Source organism: Eurosta solidaginis, chromosome 2 (genome assembly GCF_040869045.1).
Source record: "Eurosta solidaginis isolate ZX-2024a chromosome 2, ASM4086904v1, whole genome shotgun sequence".
NCBI lineage: Eukaryota > Metazoa > Arthropoda > Insecta > Diptera > Tephritidae > Eurosta > Eurosta solidaginis.
In genome coordinates this window covers 308,789,287-308,816,821 of record NC_090320.1, presented here as the reverse complement: position 1 = coordinate 308,816,821, position 27,535 = coordinate 308,789,287, and the positions used below count along the sequence as shown (strand labels likewise).

General features: G+C 39.6%; 1 protein-coding gene across 11 annotated transcripts in view; it reads right to left on the bottom strand.

Moving 5' to 3' along the window:
- The window catches only part of Samuel (SAM-motif ubiquitously expressed punctatedly localized protein), a 151,218-nt gene that overhangs the window by 17,894 nt on the left and 105,789 nt on the right, over positions 1-27,535 (bottom strand). For 10 of the 11 annotated variants that reach the window (XM_067769063.1, XM_067769057.1, XM_067769060.1 and 7 more), the window contains one exon: positions 274-1,308. In XM_067769063.1, the coding sequence (XP_067625164.1) occupies positions 274-830 (557 nt within the window). In that variant the 5' untranslated portion in view covers positions 831-1,308. The remainder of the gene's footprint in view (positions 1-273; positions 1,309-27,535) is intronic. The other variant, XM_067769054.1, reaches the window with a different exon arrangement.

The window sequence follows — 27,535 nt, the reverse complement described above, 5'->3', positions numbered from 1 at the left end:
TATGCAACCCGCATAAGAATATTCTTAGCCATTTTATAATCGTTCCACCGGCCATCTGCAGCATAGCGGGAAATATCCCATCTGGACCTGGCGATTTGAACTTGGCAACAGTTTTTATTGCCCATTGGATTTTGGTATTTGTCACCAATCCTGGTACTTTTCGCTCCAAATTGGAAGAGAAGCTCGGCCTAAAATCTCTTCGGAGGTTATCGCGCCTACATTTATTTATTTATGTAGATAATATGAATTTGTACACAAAATTTAATTATTTACCTAGACATATTTGAGTGAAGATCGCCATTCGTACTTGGACTACGTCTTTCCTTTTTCATATTTGATGAACAGCTAAGGATATTTGGCTGAGATTGGTTTTGAGTTGATTTGGATTTTGGAGAAGTAGAATGCAGTTGGTGTTGATGTTGCTGACTTTGCGGCTGATTGCCCATATGTGACATGGTAAAGCTGATATCAGAACCACTGAGGGCATTTCGAACATGATTAATTAGTAAACTATCCGCAAAATTACTACTGCTGCTGTTTATCTCTTTATTATTGTTGTTATCATTATTGCTAAGGGCTGGCGATTCCATGGTAGTCCCTTTTAAGGAGCTAATTTGTATTTCAGACGATGTCGATGCTTCTTTTGTGGTTGTTATAACATTAGGCGACAGTTTGTCTCTTTTCACTTTCTCTAAATAAAGGAAGGCCGCTGCTGCGGCGGTAGCAGCTGAGGGGGCTTCAAACAGATTTGTACCAGAGCCACGCAGATGTTTTTCGGTTGTTTTAAATCCGCCACCACAAGCAATTAGCAGCGAACGCTCACTAAGCATCTTCCCGAGAACGAAGATAGCAAAGTTTAATGCCAGTGACGACACCAGCAACAACAAAAAATTAAAGGTACTCGTATATAAGTTGTATCTGAAGCTATTATTGCTGTAAAGTGGGCTATAGACAGAAATTATTAAAACAATTGCTCAAACCAAAATCAGTTTTACAATTCACTAAGTGCTACTGTTGGTTGGATGGGCATCAACTTACGTAATACTTCTGTCGTGCCTCACTTTTCGCTCATAAATAGATTTTTACGTCACGATGTCACCAACGTCGCCAAATGTTTAACGATAGCTACCTTCAGTTGTGCAATGCTTCGTCAAGTGGCTAATATTGCCAATTTAATCAATATAAATTATGTAGATACTCATGCTGCTAATAATAAAGGTCTGTTTATTGGCTTAGTATCGCCTCTTTGCACCTACAAATGCACCCGTTTTTACAGCAACTGTTTCCAAGCATTTCTGGTTATATTATCTGCATTTGATAGAAAACGAGATGAGTTGATTAAAAACTACAGAAAATAATATTCTTATTTTTTTTAATTTGAATTTTTAAATTTAATTTTGAAAGAACTTATGTTGATGCATATGATTCGCCTAAATCTTTCAAGTTTCTATGCTCATTTTCCCAATTTTACAGGTCAAGGACCCTTTAAAAACCGTAATATAAGTAGCTGTCTAACACACATAACGGTGATTTTCCGAGGTGGCTATAATACCGAACTTGACAAAAAATAGAATAGCTCACTGGTTTTCTCTCTAGCCGTTGATTGGGACTTATTAGATGTTTACGCCGATCACTTTATCGGCGGCGGCGCGCCGGCGTACGCCGGTGTTCTCACTTTAAAAGGCTTAATTTTTCTATTTAAAAAAATAATATTTAGGAAAGGTTTTGGTTGTATGTATTTAAGAAAATCATCCTGTTGGCCATTTCGGAAAGATTGCCTCAAGATCTCGCGGACCGTTGAAAAATTTTCAGGAGTAGCTCCTTGCGGAGGGATTGTCCCGCGTTCGTTTACTCCAGAGAGGCTTCGAACCTAACCCCGGTCTTTGGAATTGGGACTGCTGCGTCTGCTGAAAAGAAATAGAGACACATAAAATAGTCACACTTTTGTCTGTATATCTCGTGCAAAGCGTAGTTTCACCGAAGGGGAGGTTCCGGCCTAACTCCTAATAATCGTCGGGAACACAATTTCTTTAAATCATTTGAGGCTCCTTGGCGGTCACGCAAAAAGCGACTTACGGTTGCTATTAATGGTCTATTAATACTCATGACTCTCGTGGCACAGGGCGCCTCCAGTTTTTTCGGCTGTTTTTAAGAGCTACAATTCCCGATATGCGAACAGTAGCAAATCCGACCACCAGTCCCTACCACACCTCCTGACCCTCACACCATATGCCAGTACAGATGCCATAGGACTGCGACTTCGAACTCATACCTTCGTCGACGTTACTTTCCTAGAAGCTCTAGGTGTAGCTCCGAAGTCTTTCCAACGGATGCTTTTGTTGCGCTATGCTGCCGAGCTACACCAGAGAAACACCTTGAAACGTTATGGAGTGACTATTCGGCCAAGGATGCTGCCCTCGAAATCATAAGCAGTTTAAGCGGATGTCATTGCGTAGTGGGTGAAAATCGTATAATCCTCAGCGCATCTACATAATTAAATTTTTACAAGGACCCTGGATAAAATTTTTCAAATGTAGACCAAAGTTTGCAGACGTTTGTGTTCACAACATTGATTTCAATAGTCTTTGTTAAATCAAAACGATTTTTTTAATTAAAGTCGACCAATTTTAAGTTGAAAGATGTTAACTGCTGTTTTCCGTCCTTATGATATAAGAGCTCATTATGGATGACCGCGTAGCTTCAGTTTTCAGACTAGTTCGACTGTCCACTACGTTAGGGTAGTAGCAAACACGGTCATTAGTTCGGCTGTCTTCCTCAAAGATTCACCTGGTAAATATATGTGCTTACGTATTTACCATTGTAAAAGGAGCCGTAACGTGTAGGTGATATTTAAACTTGGTTGATAGGCTATTATCAATGTGATTCACTCCAAGAGACTAGTTTTGGATAGGGCCGCTAACTTTAGGAAATGTCAAACCGGGAGACTTAGGTATTGAAGGATGAACGGTGAAATTCAAAATTAACATATCAGACGCTATTGTATAGTTTCGCAAATAAACAACAGATGTTTGAATGTAAGCCCAAGTGCCTTTTCAAACCCTTCTCATACGTACATATGTCATCAACTTAAGTACGAGGTAAGAATCATTACAAAGCCAGTGTTTATGCCCCTAGAACCTACTAAAGGATTTTACATCACTGATTTCGCTCATTCTTTCAGCCAATCGCAACATAAAATTCTTTAAAAAATCGACACCTTTTTCGGGTAACTTGATTTTTTTTAATAACTTGAGGACGGTTTAAAGACATGTTCGCCTTGGGTCATTTTATTTGAACTCATTGTTCATTATTAATTTTTTGAAAAAATACGCAAAGTGAGCATATAAATTTATTACATAACTTTTCTTTTAGTGTTTTGTTTTAATAACTTGGTGAATTGGGTGATGCAAAGTCTGTGTTAAGCTGATATCGAAAGCGCCTGTTTTTTAAATAACTTTTGAACAGTTAAATTTCGCAATTCGTTTCTTATAACTGGCAGTGATGCGCATCCGTTGATGACACTATCGACCATATCCGCCAAATTTTCGACATGAACAATAAATGGCTTAACAGTCTTAAACGAGTAGAAAATATAGTAAGCGCCGGACGCCGCCGTCGCCGCGAAAAATTACCAAAATCGGCGGCGGCGGCGGCGGCGGCGTATATCTCTAGGACTTATTAGCCCATCGGTATCATTTATTCAAATATAAAATTATTGCTACTTAAAATAACGGCTTAAAGCTTAATTTATCAATATTCCGTCGTGGTGGGGCGGTAACCTGCTTCATTGCAGCTGCCTTTTGAAGACGGCATAAAACATGTGGGGTGGGACTTGTCCCGCCAATTTGTGGGATTTTAATAAAAAGGAGAACGACGCATATTGGAAGAAAATCTCGGCGTAGATCTCCTTAGAGGTAAATCGCGCCAAGAATTAGTTTTTTTTATTATCAATATTCAGAGACTCTTTATTCAATGAAAGCCATTAACACACAAACAGTTGAATGAAATAAGCTCACCACAGAACAGTACTCGTAGCGTAATACTTGTCAAAAGCTTGACATTGTCAACGACAGAAAATTACTGCAAGACTTGGCAGATTGTACCCTTCCGCCTAGTCTCAAAAGGTGCACCACAAATTTTCTAAGGGTCGAAAAGCTCCGGTTCAGTTCAGAAGCTTTTACATATCGAATCTCTTCCCCCCGACGGGCTTATCATTGTTTTTTATGCCGATAACTGCACGATAATGGCAACAGTTCCTGACCCTCCCATTTTTGTTGTTGTAGGGATAAAGGCACTCTCCGAAGGTTTTCCTCGTCACCCCCTCTTCTCCAGATTACGAGTTTCAGCGACAAAAATATTTGTGTCTAAACAGCGACTTAGAGTACTATAATAAGCGATTCACTCAGTATGAGAAACGTAGAAAATATTCCACGTCTTCTAGACCAAATATACAATATAATGGAAAACTTTTTAAGATTTCTATGGTTTATGGACATAAGAGAATACCCCTGGTTATGTTTGATGAATGCAAAATTCCATATAATATTCGTCTGAGGATAAGATATTGCAAAAATAATATTTTCTCATACATACATACATACATACAACGAAATGAACTATTCATATTAAATTAAGTTTGTCTACGTTGTTCTGTTTGCATGTTAACTTTGAATGCTTCGTTGCTTATGTCGGTTGGTGATTTATTTACTTTAAATGCCAAGTGTACACATCTGGTGCAACTAATTATACATAATATATGTATAGTGGTAGAGTAATTTCTTTGCTCACTTGTTTTGGTAGCCACATTCAAATGTTTAGTGCATAAAGTATTGTAACGAATTTACTGCAAATCCTCTTATAAATATCTATAATATTTAATAATGCAAAATGGCCTTTATTAAAGTACTTCATAATAACACTGATACTTCACAACCAATAGCTTGCTTAACTCAGACTGACTTTCAAAATAGCACTGCTATTGCTCGCCAGATAACTGCTTAAATCAAACAGATTGTGGCGCCTCTACTGTGGCCGCCTTTTATACTGTCTGGTTTCCTCATTGCATAGTTCTAGGCTTTTCCAGAATTTACTTAGTTACTGCTATATAATTATAACTACATATGCACGTGTATAGCTCTCATATGCGCGTGTATTTGGGAGCGACACTTCCACAATTATAATTGCATACTTTGGGAGCATCTCAGATAAGATATCTGCATGTGTTTGTGCGTCTCTTCTCCGCTGAGTGTACTTACATATGTGTAGACATAATGATTGATCTATTGATATGCATAAAAGTCACTGCTTAGCATCGCCTTAGAGATGATAGTACCCCTTAGTGTTGCTAATATTCGTAACAGTAGGTTTGAAGGTAATTTAAAAAAATTCAACAACTAATAACAAAAATAAAATTATAAATATTCAACAAATATGGACAATGATTCCTTTTAAAGAATATGGATAAAAAATTGTGCTATTACATATGTAGGTTTATAATGCATATTCACCTTCCCCAAATTTCATTTTATGGTAAATGCACTAGTATCCGGGCACTTAGCGCCTTCCTTAACATTTAATCACCTCATTTTCTTGCTATACATATATGCTACTGCGAATAGTAATGCAATGGTGGGAATATTTCTTAATGGTATAGCGTACACACAATTTTTAAATGAAAATTAGTTTCCGGACGCAAATTTTATTATGATATTTTCTTAATTTTTATCTTTATTGAGTATATATTACATATAAATATTATTTTATTATTTCATGTAGAGGCCCCACGCAATATTAAAATTATTGGAAACCGACTTATCGATTCGAGATTATTAAATTTAAGTCAAAGATACCGCTATTTTAAATAATATGTTGAATTATGGCGTTTTCCGAACCAAATCTGAGATAAGACATTTGCATCGCTTCTGCGTCCATTCTATTCCCCTTCTCTGAGATAGGACATTTGCAACGCTTCTGCGTCCATATCATTTCCCTTCTTTCAGAAGGGAGAAGATGTATTGGTATGGTTTCCGTGATGACCAGGACAGTTTGCCGACTAGGCCGACCATGTTGGGATCTATTAGATACGACCACATCGCACCTTCCAAAACATCAGTCTTTCCGCAAGGAACTTAAGGCCTCCATGTTTTTAACAAGATTCGTCCGGAGTAAGTGAGGTTGAAGATTGGGTTCTGGAAGCTATAAATTTCGCTGCACCTAAACTTGTATACCGTGCAAGAGCTTTCTTGTGCATGACCTATGTTTTCCATTCATCGGCTCAGTTTCGCTTTTGTTTCTTTTCTCTCAGGTAATCACTTTAGATATCAAGCAAATATATGTAACTATACCCTGAAAGGTGTTTCTAGTGCCTGAAGCATGTCCTTCCACCTGGCTAAATTAAACTCTTTTTGATGTCTAGTGTGGCCAGTAAGACTATGGGTCTTTATTGGTGATCCGCTATCTAGGCTTCTTTATGGTGTCAATTACTTCCGCCGTGGTATTAATTCTGGAGTTACCTCTCAGGAAAATATGCTGTTTGTGAAACAGTTCTCCTCCATTTTCTATGCTCTCTAGAAGGGACTTGCGTTTACGATGTTTTTGCTAATAGAAACGCAATTTTCTCCAATCCACATTTACATTTCGCTTTGGTATGTCGATGATCGAGTACTTGTTTCACAGTACCAGAAAAGAGACAACTAAGAGAGAACAGGCACCAGTTAGTCAATCGAAAAAATAGGTCATGCAAACCCGTCCTTAGTCTCCTAAGGACTGAGCCAGGGTCAATATATCTATTTCTTGAAACAAATAACAAAGAAGCACATAAATTCGGATAAAAACCGACCTTGCCCCATCGTTGATCGTATATATGTCAAAAACATTCGCAGCTAGTAATTTATACTGAGACAGTCAAGAGTATTTGAAGTGCCACTCGCAAGTTTGGAAAAACTTCTTCTCCATACAAGAATATAAAAGTAAGTAAGAATTACGGAGTTTTAGGTTCAATGTCTTTCTACTGCGAAGTAATGTTTTGCAGTCACATATTTCGATAAAAAGTTCTGTTCCATCGAAATGTATTATAAAATTCACCCAATTTCTTACAATTTTCTTCTAAGTCGTTATTATCCTTTTTTAACAAATTTCCAACATCTCAGAGAAATCTAAATCTAAAATTAAGGTCATTTAGTCGTGTACATCTTGTACGTATTTCTTGTTGGAGACGATCGAGAACACTTCATAACGCGAGAAATTTCACATTCTGCGGAAAAACCAATATCTCTACCCGATTCTCCGTGCATGTTGCGGCGCCTTCTTACACGCTTTACTATATCAATATCCCACTTTTCATTAAGAGACTTCGCTTTTTCTATTGTTCATTCACAGAGAGTGTCTCGAATTTCGGATAGTTCAGTCGCTAATGATTTAAGATCATGACACGCTTCTCTGAAATACCATCCCCGGATCTTGTAATCTGAGCTGCACACGATCAATCCTCCTTAAGGTTTCATACCAGAAATGAACTAATGTTATGAAACTAAAATTTAGTATACTTTGCAACAGAACTGTAGCTTGGCTTCTGGTGTCAATTGCAGCGTTAGTGCCCTCTGCTAATTGTTCTAAGTGTTCTAATACATTCTCTAGCCCATCGTGTTTCAGATTCACATTTGACAGTTTTTGGTAAAGCATTTTTTTAAAATTCCCATCGTAACGTTGAACGTGAGAAAAACAGATATATGCTTTCAATTATTCCACAACCTGTCGCAAGTGTTCCGGATATATGCATGCATTTTTTAGTATAGACATATTTTTCCATAAATCAATTAAAATAAAAGTACAAATTATCCAGGAAGTTCTGCTTTGGCCTGTGAGTAGCGCCCTATTTGTACTTACATATAAAGTTTGAAATATAAATTGTTGGTTTTTGATTAAATTATAAAATAATTTCCGTAATCTTAATTAAGTGATAGAGTTACTATGTTTTATTCAAAAATACGTATATATAAAGCAAAACCTGACGAATAAGAACGCAGAGATTTTTAAGTAAGAAATGTTGGTCGATTGAATGTATATACATATATATATTGTCACGGATATTAGCATCGCTAAGTTATACCATCACTAAGGCGATGCTAAGGCCACGATAAGCAGTATTTACGTCAATAATCAAATCATGTATACACATATATAAGGCAGCCGAAAGATGTCACACACAGATGCATTTAGTTATACGCCTATGTATGCGCGAGAGACTGTAAACTACAAACATTCACATCAATAATTCAATCATTATGTATCTACATAAACGAATAAATAATTTCGTCTACACATATGTACGTATACGAGCAGCGGAGCGGCAATGCACAAATACATGCATATATCTTATCTGAGTTGTCACAAGAGAGAGCAATAATTTGTGCACGTAGTTGTGGCTGGCGATTTTGTAGCCGAAGCTAACTAGTAAGTTCTGGAAATCGAAGAGCCTAGAAGTATGCAGCGTAAACTATAAAAGCGGGGCAGGCGAGTAAGAAGTAATTCAGTTTGAGTTGAGCTATCAATCAGTTTGATTAAGCACGCGATCTGGCGGCCAATAGTAGAGTTTCATTTGAGTTATCAATCAGTTTGGTTATTAAGCCAGCGAGTAGCAAAGTATAAGTGTTATTGTGAAGTACTTTAATAAAGGCCATTTTTCCATTATTCAATATTGGTTTTATTCATTCAACAGTTTAGCGATACGAACTTAGCAGAGGGTTGCAAATAAAAGGATTTGCAAGCAATTTCGTTACAATTGGTGTCAGAAGAGGAATTGTTGAATAAATTCCAGAGGACAACAAGGACATGGCAAAGTTCAGTGAATTGAAGATCTAGCAACTGAAGAAGGAGTTGGAGAGCCGTGGATTGAATACAACCGGCATTAAACTCGAACTTCAGGCACGACTACGAGAGGCAATGGAATTAGAAGGAATTGACGTGGAAGAGTATGACTTTCATCTTGATGGCGAGGAAACAACAAAAATGGAAGAAACAGTTTCGCAGACAGTTACGAGCACAGACTTGAACATGATTTTGGCTGCAATATCTGCTCAAACATCGACAGTGGCTTCTCAACTGGAATCGCAAAAGACAGATATGACATCTCAACTGGAATCTCAACTGGAAGAACAAAAGATAAGTATGGCATCTCAACTAGAATCCCAGGAGAACCGTATAACATCCAAGATGGAATCCCAAGAGACACGAATAACATCAAAGATCGAAGCACAAGAAACGCGTATTTCAGAAATGTCGACACAGATTACATCAAAGATGGAAACACAACTGAAAGAACTAGAGGCACGCATAACAGTACAACTCGAAGCGCAGGAGGCGCGTATATCATCAAAACTCGAAGCGCGTATGGACGAGAAAATAACGCAGTTTGAGGAAAAAATCGAAGCCGAGGTGGATGCTTTGAGAGGTCGTATACAGGAATTGCAACTTAATCGGCCGGCTGTTTCAGCGAGTAATACGAAGGTAAAAACTCCATCTTTTGACGGCTCTGTTCCTATCCAGGTCTTCAAGCTACAGTTTGAGAAGACCGCAGCAGTGAATAACTGGAATGGGGAAGATAAAGTTGCTGCACTCTTCATGGCGTTGAAAGGGCCTGCAGCTGAGATTTTACAAACCATTCCAGAGAGTGAACGGAACTGTTATGAAGCATTGATGGGCGCTCTAGAGAGGCGATACGGAACTGAGCATAGGAGACAGATATACCAAATGGAGTTGCTGAACCGCTTCCAGAGGCCTGGTGAAACATTGCAAGAGTTTGCGTCGGATATTGAATGGCTAGCACATTTAGCGAATGCGGACGCACCCGTGGAATACACTGAAAGGGTAAAAATCCAGAGCTTCATAAATGGCATACGAGATGTGGAAACGAAGCGGGCTACATACGCAAACCCAAAGCCAACATTCGCAGAAACGGTGTCACAAGCCCTGATTCAGGAAACAGCGTCGCTTCTGTGTAAGCCAGTTTTCAAAGCGCGCCGTGTGGAAGTAGAAAGGCCAGAGTGGGTAGACGCAATATTGGAGGCGCTGAAAGGATCGCAAAAGCGGAGTGAAAAAGTTATCAAATGCTTCAAATGCGGGAAGTCCGGTCACATTGCAAGTCATTGCGATCTTGGCCTTAATAGTTCCAACGATGTGGGTGGGCGTAAACGCAAAGCTGGAGGAGATGAGCAAGAGCGAGTAAGAGGTAGAGAGCTAGATCCAGCTATTGAATGCCCTGTGATATCTGTGTCGCAAATTGGTAGAAAATCGAGCAGTCTTACCGTCAGAGGGAATGTGGATGGCAACGAACGAATACTGACTGTAGGTACGGGCGCATCTCATTCCTTGATCCGATCTGACTTGGTCAACAGGAGAGTAAAACCGTTACCTGGAGCAAAGTTGCGTACGGTCACTGGCGAGTATAACCAAGTTCAGGGAGAAGTGATATGTAAAGTATTGATTGGGAAGGTCATGGTTCTACACAAATTTGTTGTGGCGGAGATTGTTGATGAAGTTATATTGGGAGTGGATTTCTTGGTTGACCATGACATCAAGATCGATATGCAGAGAAGTATGATGCGTTATGAGAACCAGGATATACCACTTAACTTCAAGTTGGAGAAAGGGTTCAGTAGTAATCGAGTGCTGGTGGAGAAGACTCGTAAACCACGGAAGTCAAAGGGAAAGGTTAATAGGTCGAATGGCCAAATAAAGCAAAATCAAAAGTACCTGCGAGAGAAACACTGGCATTGACAAAACCTAAAAGACGCAGGAAAACGAAGCAACGAATTTCCGAGAAAGAATGCGAGTGTAGTTTCAAGCCGGAGCGCACTACTGTTGTGAAATGTGGGAACGATACCGACTATGCAAAGCAAATCCGTCCAGCGCAAGCTCTACGAAGTGGTTCATTGACCAAACAACAGAGTGTGAAGGAACGGCCCAGGGTAATGAGTAGTAAGATGAAACACTGGCATGACAAGAACTTTAATTCGGAAGGTTTCTTGGCGGGAGATTTGGTACTGTTAAACAACCCTCACCGGCGGAAAGGTGTTCCAGCCAAATTTCGGTGCAGTTGGGAAGGCCCGTACAAAGTTGTGAAGAAGATCAGTGATACCATCTACCGCATACAAACCACTGGGAAACCACGGATTTGAAGAGTGGTACATTTGGAGATGCTAGCGGCAGTTAGATCGGGAGATTTGTCTGATCGGGACGATCAGACTTAGGTGGAGGGCAGTGTCACGGATATTAGCATCGCTAAGTTATACCATCACTAAGGCGATGCTAAGGCCACGATAAGCAGTATTTACGTCAATAATCAAATCATGTATACACATATATAAGGCAGCCGAAAGATGTCACACACAGATGCATTTAGTTATACGCCTATGTATGCGCGAGAGACTGTAAACTACAAACATTCACATCAATACTTCAATCATTATGTATCTACATAAACGAATAAATAATTTCGTCTACACATATGTACGTATACGAGCAGCGGAGCGGCAATGCACAAATACATGCATATATCTTATCTGAGTTGTCACAAGAGAGAGCAATAATTTGTGCACGTAGTTGTGGCTGGCGATTTTGTAGCCGAAGCTAACTAGTAAGTTCTGGAAATCGAAGAGCCTAGAAGTATGCAGCGTAAACTATAAAAGCGGGGCAGGCGAGTAAGAAGTAATTCAGTTTGAGTTGAGCTATCAATCAGTTTGATTAAGCACGCGATCTGGCGGCCAATAGTAGAGTTTCATTTGAGTTATCAATCAGTTTGGTTATTAAGCCAGCGAGTAGCAAAGTATAAGTGTTATTGTGAAGTACTTTAATAAAGGCCATTTTTCCATTATTCAATATTGGAGTTATTTATTCAACAGTTTAGCGATACGAACTTACCAGAGGGTTGCAAATAAAAGGATTTGCAAGCAATTTCGTTACAATATATATATGTAATTTTAATAAGTCTTTGTAGAACTGCGCAACTAAATTAAGTTATTTTAATACCTTTATAAATTGTACTAGGCCCTGAAGCAGACCAAAATAAACGGTCGAAACGTCGGCATTTAAATAATAAAGGCATTTTTCTAATTATTTAAACCCGAATATAGAAATTTATAAAAAAAAAAAATAAAAATAATGAGGTTGGTCCTAGGTACTAGTCATGACACCCCAATCCATCTCAAACAAATAAATATAAGCGAGGGCCGCGTCAAATTTCTATTGATAGTCAACCGCTCATATCTTTACAAATGACATTTTCATACATGTATAAGACCAACTGAACCTTAATCAGCTTCACGGATATAATTTTATTATTTGCGGGAGAGCAGCTGGACCGATAAATTTTTTGCGTATATTAATAGCGTTCTGAAGAGCTTGGTGAAAAGCTAAATATACCTATGAACATCACTGGTTGCTCTGGGTGCTATAGAACGCAAAGCTTAAGATATTTAGTCAGGTTTCTTTTTTTTTTATTAGATTAATTTCAGTAACGATCCTCGTGTTCCAATGGTACATGAACCAGATACGGATAGAGATTTAACATGCAAATGCAACAACAATGTGATCCATATGGTTCACATTGTTGTTGCTTTTGCATGTTAAATCTCTATCCGTATCTGGTTCATGTACCATTGGAACACGAGGAATATTTCAAGTGCAAGGCTATTGAGTCATAGTGTCAGCTAAAGTGCGCTCTCGTGAATAGATAATGACTGTATAATAAACACTGTTTTGATTTCACAGCAAGTCTACCACGATTTCCAATTGCAATTACTGAACTGGTTTTAATGCATCAATGGAAAAATGGTTGGACTGCCAATCTTTGTAGCTGCCATAACTGCTATCCTCAATGGAGGACTTGTATGTACATGCATACATACATATATACATGCATATATACCTACATAGCCACCAATCAAGAAATGTGAATCTTATATAAGGCTTATTTCATTTACACAAGGCTGATTTTAGGTTCTAAAATTTGTGTGAAAATTGTATATGTCCAACTTACTACCCTCTTTCTTCTGTACTCACACCATCACACATAAATTTTATATGAGAAATTTCACCTTCCACTACTTTGGAACCATCGGTGTACCTTGCTCCAACTATCCACCTCTATTGTGGCTATAAGAGCCCCCTCGAAGTTTAGATACGGAATCAGGTAGTCTGTTTTTTTTTTTAAGACGTTTTGTAATTGATGACGCTATACAACTATAGCCGTATGGTCGCCGAGGTACTAGGCCTCAATGCAGTTGTTAACGCTATGTTCTTTACTACCAGGTCTACAGGTGGAATGTGCAGAATGGCATACAGTGCAGCCGTCGGGGTTGTTTTCAGCGCTCCCGTAATGCTAAGAATTTACAGCTTGCATTACCGCTCTATTTTTTTTTTTTTTGAGGTGGGTTCTTTTTTGTGTGGCTGTCCACCAAACAAGGACTCCATAGTATAGGATAGGGTTTACAATCGCTGTAAATACGCAATGAGAGAGAGAGGGTGATAAACCCCACGTACACCCCAGCATTTTTTTACATGCATAAAGTGCGGTCGAAGCTTTCTCCACTCTCAGTTCATGTCGTCTGCTGAGTGGAGTATACCTCATATCGGCTGCGAGTTCGAATTCGCCCTATCTCAAAGCATTTTTCAAAAATTTCCCATATCAGGATTTGTTTTAAAAGCGACCTATCTCAGAGTTAGGTTGAAGAACGCCCTATCCTACAGAATTATTTTCATAAATTTTCATATTGAATTTATGCTGAGATAGTGTCATTTTCAATAAAATTTGTGACAAGAAAAAAACTTAAATTAAGGTACATTCGATTATTGAATACAAAAGCATTTAAACAGCAATGAATCGGCACTCTGATGTTTGTGAGTGTACCTAGCCTGTAGTAGCAATATATATCAATTTCTCAAGGCAAATCAAAAAAGGTAAAATTGAAAACTGAAATATTTTGTTTTTGTAGAGGAATAAAATCCAATGAATTTCCGAATTATTCCACCTTAATTTTTGTTTCCTGATAAACTGTCTAATAAATATAAAATGGCTCTGTTAAAACTTAAAAACCAAAATTCGTCAACATTGCGCCTGTGTTTGATGACAAATTTTCAGTAGTTTTGATCCAACCGCGTGTGCCATTTTTTTGGGTATGTCTATAGAAGTGACCACATAGACAAATGTGTGTTGACAACTCTTACTGCTGAGGTTTAAGGTAAAAGCGGCCAAATATGTACAGATATCCAGCTGCAAAGAAGATTTTCGTTATCAATGGCATACCTAGATGAGTAGGTTGACATTCATATGTACATATACAAATCCATGCAATTTAAGCCGATTGTTAGACGAACGAATCTATTGGACCTTTACGAGGTAAATATTTCAAAATTTAAATATTATATTTTCAATTGCAGCAAATACTGTCATAAAAAATATAGCGTAACTAACTTTTTCATAATACAAAGTTTCGTACATATGGCGATAACAAAGCAAAAAAAAACTTTACCTGATTCAAGTTATCTGCTCAGGTTTATCCAGTTCATAAGTTGAAATTCATAAAATTTGTTATCTATCGTTGGTCGTGTATACATATAGACTATTCCTTTAGCTAGTTGCATTGATATGTATGTTTGTATGAGTGTTGTGTCTACTTTAATTTAGCCATAAGTTTGTCAATAAGTTTATGTTGTTGATTAGTTTTCGTAAAACATGAGCCAATGACATTGCCCCAACGAGGTTCCACCCCTATCGTCAAATGTACCATGATCAGTCGAGTATAAGAACCAATAGTAGATAACCAAATTCGCGCCCGGCAAGGTCTGCCACTCCCATAGGGAGGAAATAATGCCTAAACGATACATGTAGCACCAACGCAAGAAGTTGAAGCACTGAAGAGTAAAATGCCTTTGACAAACATTTTCTGCATCTTTCATTGCTTTCTGCAAGAGCTTATTAGATTCTTTATGGTTCTACTTTAAAACTGCAGTGGAGACAGTGAAGTTTCGAATATGATATTTAATTAATCTTAACAGTTAAAGCTCTAAGTGTAGATATATAATTATAACTATTTGTTGAAAAAACCGTTTTAAGTATTTGGTAGTATTATAGATAAATTATAACGCTCCAGACATACTTCCAACTCAGCATTTAGATGATTATTTTGAATTTCCCTACATATAAACACAATTTGATTATTCTTTCTGACTAAATAATGAGTTATCATAGAATTGAACAAAAGAAATAATAAAATATGAATACTTTATATGATCAAAAACTTAATATAGTTTTTCAATCACATTTTGGAATCACATTTGAATTAAATTCGTTTACTTTAGGTGATCAAAAATGTATAATCATCTTTAATTCAGCTTTATGAATTTTTTCTGACTATATTTGTTGATTGAATAATGAATTTTATACTTGTTAAAATTTCACTTTTCATTAAAAATCTTATTTTTTCACATACACACATTTTTTCAATCATGAAGTTCAGAAAATCACATTTAGGGTACATTTTTCTCCCGACGATACATTAATTTTGGAACAGAAAATGCTTTTAAATTTGAACGTTTTTAATCATCTTGGGGTATGATGTTTAAATATTTTTTGATCAAAATTTTCAAAAAATGATGGCTGGGTTACGAGCAAATCAACTAAATACTACTCCTTAACCAAGGTGAATTCAACCAATTCGCCATGCAGAAGAATATCAAGAAAAAGAAAATTTTCATTAGCTATGTTTTTTTTCACATCTATATACGTTTACGCTTAAACTTTATATGGACTGCTAAAGCGGCAGTTACCCACGAAAGTACGTAGAAAAAACGTGTCAGCTGCACGACCTAACTTATGAGTGTGCAATGTAAACGATATTATGCGTATTGAAATTTAGTAGCAAATAGTAATAATTTTTTGCGCAGCAATTTCAAGAGTAGATAAAGTTTAACGCTTAGCAGTCCATATAAAGTTTAAGCGTAAACGTACATCGATATAAAAAAACACAGCTATTGTTGTACATGGGGTTTTATGGAAAACAATCCAGAAGAAGCAATCAGCTGTTGGAATAACAACAACTGGTACTGAATTCGCTTTGGGAGATATATTAACATTTAAATCCTTTTCACAATACGTTAAGGATTCAATTCAGCTGAAAATGCTCACATAAGCAGTTTTTCATATAGATGGGTTTAACACAGGGATGGACGTTATCAACAAATTTGAATAACGATTGACGAAAAAATAAAAAATAAATTGTTATTCATTATTCAAGAAGATTTGATTGATGAATAAAAAGTTATTTTTTATTCAAGCATTTTTGAATAATGAATAACATTTTATCGTTATTCAAAATATCATCGTTCAAAAATTTTTCGGAGTAGCTCTTAGCGGAGGGATTGTCCCTCGTTCACTTACTAAAGGGAGGCTTCGAACCTAACCCCGGTCTTTGGAATTGATACTGCTGCGTCTGCTGAAAAGAAATAATGATACATAAAATGGTCACACTTTTGTCTGTATATCTCGGACAAAGCGTAATTAGGAGTTAACTCCTAATAATCGTCTCGAACACAATTTATTTAAATCATTTGTGACTTCTTGGCGGTGAGGCACAAAGGCTACTTACGGTTGCTATTAATGGTATATTTATACTCATTACTCTCGCGACATAGGGCGCATCCAGTTTTTTCGAGCTACAATTCCCGTTGATCAAGAGCTACAATGCCCGATGTGCGAACAGTAGCAATCCCGACCACCAGTCGCTACCACGCCTCCTGACCCTCTCACCATATGCCAGCACAGAAGCTATAGGACTGCGACTTCGAACTTGTTGTTGTTGTATTAACGATAAAGACACTCCTCGAAGGCTTTGGGGAGTGTTATCGATGTTGATGGTCCTTTGCCGGATATAGATCCGGTACGTTCCGGTAACACAGCACCATTAAGGTACTAGCCCGACCATCTCGGGAACGATTTATATGACCACATTACACCTCCTAGGCCATACCGCCCTCCCCACCCCCTAGTTATAAGAGGAACTTGGGGTCGCCAGAGCCGCGGCTGTTAATGAAAAATGATTCGCCACGGGTAGGTGAGGTTGACAATTGGGTTGGAGAAGCTATATGTTGCGCTGGCAACCCCTTGATAAATTTGGTATTTTAGTCGCTTCTTACAACAGGCATACCTACTGCGGGTATATTCTAAGCCCCCTAAACCGCTGGGCGAGCGACTTCGAACTCATATGTACCTTCGTCGACGTCGCATCCAAAGATTTTCTAACGGATGTTTTTATCGCGCTATGCTGCCGAGCTACACCAGAGAAAACCTTGAAACGTTAGGGAGTGACTATTCGGCCAAGCATGCCGCCCTCGAAATCATAAGCAGTCTAAGTGGATGTCACTGCGTAACTCATGGGTGAAAATCATATTATCCTCGGCGCATCTACATAATTAAAATTTTATTAGGACCCTGGATACAATTTTTAGAACGTAGACCAAAGTTTGCAGACGGTTGTGTTCACAACAATGATTTAATAGTCTTCGGTATATCAAAACGATATTTTAGAATGCATGACCACGTAGCTTCAGTTTTCAGACTAGTTCGACTGTCCACTACGTTAGGGTAGTAACACACACGGTCATTAGTTCGACTGTCTTGGGTAAGCTTTTGCTTCACCACTTTGAGTGTTCTTGCGAAGGACAAAGCCTTACCTGGTAAATATATGTGCCTACGTATTCACATTTGTGAAAGGACGTAACGCGTAGGTTATATTTAAACTTGGTTGGTAGGCTGTAAACAATGTGATTCACTCCAAGGGACTAGTTTTGGATAGAACCGCCAACTGTAGGAAATGTCAAACCGGGAGATTTGGGTGTTGAAGAATGCAGTGTGAAAATCAAAATTAACATTTCAGATGCTATTGTATAATTTCGCAAATAAACAACATATGTTTGAATGTAAGCCCAAGTGATTTTTCAAACCCTTCTCATATGTACATATATCCTCAAGTTAAGTATGAGGTCAGAATCATTTCAAAGGAGTGTTTATGCCCCTTGAACCTACTAAAGGATTTTGCATCACTGATTTCGCTTATTCCTTTAGCCAATCGCAATGTAAATTTTTTTTTAAAATCAGCACCTTTTTTGGGTAATTTTTTTTTTTAACAACTTGAGGACAATTTGAAAACATGTTCGCCTTGGCTCATTTTATTTGAATACATTGTTCATTATTGATTTGTGGAAAAAATATAACAAAGTAAGCATATAAATTTATTATAAAACTTGTCTTTTAGTGGTTTGTTTTAATAACTTGTGGAAATGGGTGATGCCAAGTCCGTGTTAAGCTGACATCGAAAGCGCCTGTTTTTTTAATAACTTATGAAAAGTTACAAAGAGATAAATTTCGCAATTAGTTTCTTATAACTGGCAATGATGCGCATCCGTTGATACCACTCCCGACCATATCCGACCTAAACCGTCTTAAACGAGTAGAAAATATAGTAACGCGCCGGACGCCGCCGCCGCACAGTGTATTATTTTTATGTTCTAGAAAATATTAATTAAAAAAAGTATATCATTGAATTTCAAAAAATCTTTTGAAATTCTATTTATAAATGCGTAATTAAGCAAAAAAATAAAAAACTAGGAAATTTTAACTAAGTTGAATTGACTAACGGAGCTTTATTTGGAAGCATATCAATTGAGAAAAAGTTTTAACGAATTTTTGCCATTGGCTGTGAAAGTTTATATTGCTGGCCTGCTGTGAGTTATATTTCAATTGCTAAAATATTATATTGTTTTTATTTTCTGGGGTATGCTAATTTTAGTAAATGTACATTTTTGTGATTTTAATTCAACAGGAATTAGTTTTTCATGTTATAGTGGGATAATGTTAAATTAACTAAAATTTTTGAAATGTTTTGAATTCATAAGACCAGCACTCTCGTTATCCGCGTTTACCCGCTTTAATTTTTATCTAAACTTTACAACTTTAGCTGCAGGAAAATGTATGGTTTCATGTAATAATTTGTTTTCAGGACAAAATGACAGCTCAAAGTTTACTCCAATAAAAAAGCCGTTTCAAAAATTGTGAGTGGAAAAGTTGTAGACATATTTTAAAATTTTTGAAATGTTTTGAATTCATAAGACCAGCGATCTCGTTATCCGCGTTTATCCGCTTTAATTTTTATCTAAACTTTACAACTTTAGCTGCAGGAAAATGTAGGGTTTCATGTAATAATTTGTTTTCAGGACAAAATGACAGCTCAAAGTTGACTCCAATAAAAAAGCCGTTTCAAAATTTGTAAGTGGAAAAGTTGTAGACATATTTTAAAGATGAAGGGATGAACACTGATATCTTTTTCGAAGCCTAGTCATCAGTTCGAAAGGAAAAAGTTATCACATTTGATAAGAAACTATTCAAAAGAAGAGTTGACTCTAGCAACTGCTTCTAGCTTGAGGTTATCAGGTCAGCGGGATGCAGCATTAATGGTAGAAGCCATCACCAAAAATGCAGACGCAACTAAAATATAACATGCCCTTACTCGTCCAGCCTCAGTGATAGTTAAATATACATTTTTGTGATTTTAATTGAACAGGATTTAGTTTTTCATGTTATAGTGGGATAATGTTAAATTAACTAAAATTTTTGAAATGTTTTGAATTCATAAGACCAGCAATCTCGTTATCCGCGTTTACCCGCTTTAATTTTTATCAAAACTTTACAACTTTAGCTGCAGGAAAATGTAGGGTTTCATGTAATAATTTGTTTTCAGGACAAAATGACAGCTCAAAGTTGACTCCAATAAAAAAGCCGTTTCAAAATTTGTGAGTGGAAAAGTTGTAGACATATTTTAAAGATGAAGGAATGAACACTGATATCTTTTTCGAAGCCTAGTCATCAGTCCGAAAGGAAAAAGTTATCACATTTGATAAGAAACTATTCAAAAGAAGAGTTGACTCTAGCAACTGCTTCTAGCTTGAGGTTATCAGGACAGCGGGATGCAAGTTTAATGGTAGAAGCCATCACCAAAAATGCAGACGCAACTAAAATATAACATGCCCTTACTCGTCCAGCCTCAGTGATAGTTAAATATACATTTTTGTGATTTTAATTGAACAGGATTTAGTTTTTCATGTTATAGTGGGATAATGTTAAATTAACTAAAATTTTTGAAATGTTTTGAATTCATAAGACCAGCAATCTCGTTATCCGCGTTTACCCGCTTTAATTTTTATCTAAACTTTACAACTTTAGCTGCAGGAAAATGTAGGGTTTCATGTAATAATTTGTTTTCAGGACAAAATGACAGCTCAAAGTTTACTCCAATAAAAAAGCCGTTTCAAAAATTGTGAGTGGAAAAGTTGTAGACATATTTTAAAATTTTTGAAATGTTTTGAATTCATAAGACCAGCGATCTCGTTATCCGCGTTTATCCGCTTTAATTTTTATATATATATTTTATAGTTATATATAATAAGGCATCTAGATGTCCGACCTAAACATCTATGGTGGCGTCTCTAGCTTGGAGGACCACATTTCTTTCATTAATGGTAGTCAGAATTTTGAACCAAATTTAGAACAGCAAGATACATTCGAACTTCTTGATGTATCTACGTGCGCATGCCGGTAACATCTCCGTATGCTTGCGCAGTCAAATTTGGCTTTTGTCTGATAGACTATGAAGAGAGTTCGGTACATTTTTTTGGGGATGTCCCATCGTTGTGGAGTGCTGTAAAACATTTTTGTACAACTCCGAAGAAAGTAAAATGCAGCCGTACAATATCAGCATGCACCATCAACACCCAATTGAGACTGTGGGTTGCACAAGGCGAGTAATCAGCATTCGAGTTTTTTTCGAAAATGTGACGTAGTGCTCCGTTGTAAGCTCCTTTCATATTGGCGCCGTTAACGTACCCTTGTGCACGGCAATCTTTTAATGGGATTTCATGTTTACCTAGAGTATGGCAAATTAGATCAGCGATTGTCTGACCAGTTTTTGGTTACAATTCACGAAAGCCAAAAACCGTTTTTGAATTGTAAAATTTGTTGCTTTCGAATTGAAATGGAGTTAGCGCAAAACGAACGTAGTCAACGTGACTAGCATCAGGCATAGCATCAATGATAATAGCAAAATACTTGGCTTGTTTGCCTTGATCTAATATAGTTTCCCTTACGTGCTTTGCACAAATTTCTATAAACTCGTTCTGAATGTCTGGGGAAAGATAGTGAACTTGTAAACGTTTGTGCTGCTGTTGTGAAATCCTAACGTTCTCCAAATGATCTCTAAGTATAGGATCATAATGGCTTATGAGATCTTAGATGCCCAAAAAATGTCCATTGTTTCGTTCACCAAGATATATACTTTCGCTTTAGAAATCTAGGCCTCTTTCAACCAAAGATAAAATAATGTCCAAAATTCTATATAAAATTACTTTCCAATTTTGAGTTTCAGTGATTAGCTGTTCAATTGTAGCCTCCTTTTGAATTAGACATTTAATGTGATTGAGTATTTTCGTGTGATGGCAGCTTCTTCCATACCGGGAATTTCTAATATCCGCCAGGGCAACAAATTTTAGGTCGATTTAAAGTATTGGTTTTAACAGACGACTTGGTAGGCAATAAAAAGCATTGCTACTGGCACTCCACACTAACAAGTCACGATCCACTTTCTCTCCATTTGGCAAGATTCTGTTTAACAACGAGGTAGGACATGCCTCGTCATGACAATTACGTGGAAAAATAACAGGACACTTTTGATGACCTCGACGAATTATTCCGTTGACTTCTTCAGATCGCAAAAACTCATTATTCACGGTACCGATATCGAAGTCCTTTAAATAATCTGGACTTTAAATAATTTGGAAGATTTTTTAAAGATGAACCTTCATCAGTGTCGCCACGAAAACTCTACGATTTCGGATTCATGTAAACATACATTTTTGTTTGATATTTTTATTGTCTCCTCACTGCTCGAAGGCCCAGGCAAAAAATCATTATCAATATTCGTTGCTTTTGAAATTCGGCTTAAAATTTGTACATGGAACAACTAAAGACTGAATTAAGCAAAAAAAATTTCTTAGTACCTCTAAATGGCGGACCCCCAAAAGAATCCATTCTTGTAACTGATTTGTCAGCGGAAGTCCACCTGCAAGCGTTGGTGAACAAAACTCTTGAAGGAACGGAAAAAAAGATTGTTGAAGAGATAAAAAAAAAGATTTAAAGAAGACATGGGGTTATTAGTAGATCTTCCAAAACAAGGCTTTGGGACGACCAATGATGGCAACACAGCCAGACGTTTTTCCAATTCCCTTCAAATGCTGCGGAAATAACGGGAGTTGACCAAAATCTAATTAAGCGATTTGCTTTCATACTTCAAACAATGTCATATGGATTCGCCGTTGAGTCCGAAGCATTTCGAAAGTATGCCAATTTGACCACAAAATTTGTTTGTAGATTTGTACCCATGGTGTTATTGATGGGGGTGTTGCGTTTTGCACACACCAGCGCCACCCCAAAGCGTCGACTCGTAGGTGCTTAGCACCCTCCCCCCGGGGTAGGGGGGAGCCTCCTCGTGATAAAACCTGGTAACGCTTCGGCGGCGAATTCGAGCGGCGACCTCTTTCCCACACCCTAGAACCTATTTCCTGCCTTTTTCCCATCCCGGCCCATACCCTATCCCACCACCCTAAGCCAAGGTGTTGAGGTACCCGTGCCGAGGGCTGAATGGCCAGCGGGTGGATATTGAGTAGCTGGTCTCGAACGGTCCCCTCCGATGCCCGGGCAAGGTCGGAGGTATAAGTGCCTTCTCTACGCATGCCGGCTCTGCGGACGAGTGACCAACCCTTTCCGTGCATACTCGTGGGACCAAAAAATGAACTCTCTACAAAAAAATGATGACAAAACATAAAACGACAACAAAGACACTGACGACAATATGACTAAGACGGTAACGACAACGACGTCACTGACTTTAACAAGGACGGATTCTAGAACGGGTGTAGGGGACGGAAAAACTGACGGACCTAGACTCGGAGAGAGGGACTCCTCGGATGTGGAGTTCTTATCTTCAAGTCAAGAGACTGACGCAACACGTGGCGGGAACGGCACGGTCGAAGGCATTACTTGGGAGAAGGCGGTATCAGCTGGCTCTGTCTGTCCTGGATAGGATAAAGCGGAACAAAGCAAACGGTACCGTCCATCCCAAGGATGCGGAGGACCGTGTTACTTTCCAAGCGGTGGTGGACGAGTATAGGGCGTGCTTGGAAGCCGAAAACAGAACCACCGCCGGTAAGAGGAACCGGTTTCTGGAAGAGGCCCCTAGCAACTCAAAGAGGAACCGGTCCATGGAAGAGGCCCCTAGCACCTCCAAGAGGAGCAACATTACCGGTGGTAACGCCTCGGTATCAGCCGGAGCGCTGGGAGGGGCCAAAACTTTTTCAGAAATGGTTCGGCGTAACCTTCAAGTTGCGCTAGTGGATGCGATCACCAACAGCGGCAAGCCCGTATTGGAGAAGTGGGGGGAGCTAGAGGCAAGGCTGTCTCAGATGGTCATTGACTTTGTCATGGCCAACCCGGAGGGTAATCTCACCTCCTTCGACTCGGCGTAGGTTGTTCTCGGGTACCGGGTGGTCAAATGCGAGGACCAGCAGTCCAAGAACTTCTTGGAGAAGTGCGTGCTGGTCCTAGGGGAGGTCTGGGAGGGCTTAAGGATTAAGCTCATCCCGGCCGCCAATATACCAAAAAGACCCTGAGCTCGGGTATGGATCCCGAGAATGAAAATAGACAGCGGGACGCTGTTGAAGTATTTGCGAGCTCACAACCGCGATGTCCGCATGGAGGACTGGGTAGTCATCAAGGCAGAGGAATCGCGACGGAACAGCCTCTCTTTCGTGCTCCTCATATCAGAGGATAGCATTACTCCCCTTGAAAAAGCGGATTTCACTCTCCGTTTCGGCGTGCGGGGCGCCAAGGTGAAAATCCTCCGATCCCCTCAGGAGGAGGAGGAAGAACCGGATGAGGTCGACGATGCTAACAAGCGCCTGGAGGGCTTGCAGCTCGCCGACCAAGAACCTGAACCCTAATAGTTCCAACGGGTCTAAAGGTTGTCCAAATTAACATCCAGCATTCTAGGCCGGCCATAACCGTTTAGACGGTTAAGCGCCAATTAAGTAAGTAAGTATTCTAGGCTGGCCTCGGAAAACCTTGCCGTCTTCCTACTGGAGGAAGACGTTGATATAGCCCTTGTTCAGGAGCAGTGGGTGTGGAACACCCAGGTGAAAGGGCTCTCAATAAAGGGATACTCTACGTTTTACAAGCGCTAGGACGGTAAGCCTAGGACATGCGTTTTGGTAAAATCTAATTACAATGTTTTTCTTGTTTCTTCTCACAGCTCTTTGGGTCTGACAACGATTTCGCCAGAGACAGCTGACGGAGTCAGCATACTAATTGCTTCTTGCTAAATGCCGCATGACAAGGACGCTCCACTTGAGGAGGTCCGAGCCTTGATGCAGGACTGGAGATCTGCAAACTTTGTGCTGGGATGTGATGCCAATTCCAGGCACTCCCTATGGGGAAGTAAGGAAATCAACACTCGGGGTGAGTCACTTTTCGATTTTATCATTAATACTGACCTAGTAGTATGCAATCAGGGAAACACACCCAGCTTTTTATTTCCAACCACGGACACATTCAACGGATGGGAGGAGGTGCTAGATGTCACGCTACTAAGCGGAAATAGCAATATTCGGGTAGACAGCTGGAGGGTATCAGATAGTCAGTCGTTTTCTGACCACAGGAGGATACTATTCAATATCTGCCTTAATGTAGAAATTCCTATACCCTATCGTAATCCAAAGAGGACCAATTGGCGAAAGTTCGTCAAAGTGGTAGGAAATAAGCTAGGTAGCTATTCGGCACAGGAAATTTCATCAGTGGGAGACCTTGATAATAAAAGTAGCAAGCTGGAGGAGGCCTTAGGATCTGCCCTCCGGATAGCTTGTCCAACTAGTTTTAGTAAAAAGGTATAACCCCCCCGGTGGAATTCCAAAATTTTTACGCTCATCAAAGAGACTCGCAAACTATTCAACCTGAGCTGGTTAAACGGAAACCGGGAACCATATAAAGATAGTCTCAGGTGCTACAAAAAAGCTGTTCAGAAGGCAAAGCGGAATGTTGGAAAGAATTTTGCTCTTCTATCGAGTCAACTATAGAATCTTCGAGAATTGGTAAGATTCTCTCGAAGGAAAAATCCTGCCCATCCTTCTTGAGGAAAGAAGATGGAATGGAACCGAGGGAGTATACAGGGGTAATACCCTCCCTCCGGTTAATAAATGAACTTATAACGGAAAAACAGATAGAATGGGCTATCAACAGTTTTTCGCCATACAAATCCCCAGGGTCGGATGGCATTTTCCCAGCGATGCTACAAAAAGCTAGCTGTCTGGTGATTCCCTGGATGGAAAGGCTTTAAAGATGAGCCTGCATTCGACTTAATCATGTGTCCCTGAATTGGAGAGGGACCAGGGTGGTCTTCATCCCAAAGGTCAATAAGAGAGGTCATGAAAAGCCTAAGGATTTCAGACCCATCAGTTTTTCGTCGTTTGTTCTAAAAACGTTTGAAAGACTACTGGACGTCCACATTCGTGGTAGTTTTGATACCTCGGGGCTGTCAACAGCCCAACACGCCTATCTCAGGGGCCGCTCAACAGAGACCGCTTTACATGAAGTGGTTCACAAGGTAGAGTCGTCCTTCGAAAACAAACAATTTACCCTGGTTGCATTCTTGGACACAGAGGGAGCTTTCAATAATGTCCGGCTGGAAGCAATAGAAGGCGCCCTTCATGTACTCGGAATAGAGGACCCTATCGTAAACTGGATAGGGACGGCTCTTTGGTCCAGAATGATAACCGCTAAACTGGGGGCTAGTAGGGTCACGGCATATCCGGGGAAAGGGACCCCTCAAGGCGGGGTCTTATCACCACTGCTCTGGCTTTGCGTTATAGACAACATACTTCGTCAACTCAACAATGATGGGGTTAAAGTAGTAGCCTACGCGGATGACGTAGTAATGCTGGTATCTGGTCTGTGTCCCAATGTGATTAGTGGGATCATGCAGGGATCACTGAGGAAGCTGAGCAGTTGGGCGGAGACCGCCGGACTAAGCGTTAACCCCTCAAAGACGGAACTACTGCTCTTCACCACTAGGACGAAAATCTCAAGTTTTAACCTTCCCACTCTTGATGGCCAGGAGTTAAGTCTTTCTGATAGGGCCCAATATCTAGGAGTGTTTTTAACACCAAAGCTGAACTGGAGGCTTAACACAGAACACAGAGTCAAACGAGCTAAGGGGCTATGTATACCTGCAAAGGAATGCTAGGTAAAAAGTGGGGTCTGAGGCCAGACCTTATGGCCTGGATGTATAAGGCAGTTATTCCACCAATTATGACATGTGGGGCACTCGTATGGTGGAAGGCGGTAGAGGTGAAATACATAACTAACATGCTAGGGAAAGTTCAACGATCTGCCTGCGGAGCGATCACGGGCGCAATTAGATTGTGTCCCTCGGAAGCTTTAAACGTGATTTGCAATGTTCCATCGTTAGATCTATTTATCAAGGAAACGGCATCTCAAGGGGCCCTAAGGCTTCGGGAGTTGGGCCTTTGGAGGGAGTGTACATACGGGCACGGCCGTATCCTGCTCAATATTAAGGACTCCCGAATTTTGTCAAAAACGGACTACATATGTCCAAGGGAAGTCTTCGAAACAAACTACACAATTCTCTTCCCCACAAGGAAAGATTGGAAAGATGGGGAGATCATTCATAGATTCGACATCTCGGTTTTCACGGACGGATCCAAAATGGCTTGTGGAGTGAGAGCGGGAGTGTTTGCGACTGTCTCGCCCACGTCCTTATGTATAAGGCTTCCCGACTCGGCAAGTGTGTTTCAAGCTGAGATTTTCGCTATTCGAGAGGCGTGCAACGCGTTAATGGATATCAAAGGTAACGGTAACAGGGTAGCCATTTTCTACGATAGCCAGGCGGCTCTTGGGGCACTCGGGTTAGAGACGATATCATCAGACCTGGTTGGGCATTGTAGGGGGAGCGCCGTGATTCTGGCGAGCAGCCAGATCGTTACCCTGATATGGGTGCCGGAGCATGGAATCATACAGTGTAACGAGATGGCGGATGAGCTGGCACGGCGTGGAGCGGCTCTTGATGTCTCAGGAGCGAAGGAGGTCCTTGCAGCCCTGGGACTCATCAAGGGTCGCATCTCCCAGCACTGGTTGGGTGAGGCCAACAATAGGTGGAATCGGATGCGGACCTGTAGAGTTTCCAAGAGCATGTGGACACTATATAACGAAAAACGATCGGTAGCTGTCCTTAAGATGAACAGAAGGGATATATCCAGAGTAGTTGCGGTGCTAACGGGGCATTGGACAATTGGGGTACATGCGGCATGGATGGGACTGGCACACAATACCTCCTGTCGCAGTTGCAAGCGTCCGGAGGCGGAGGAAACG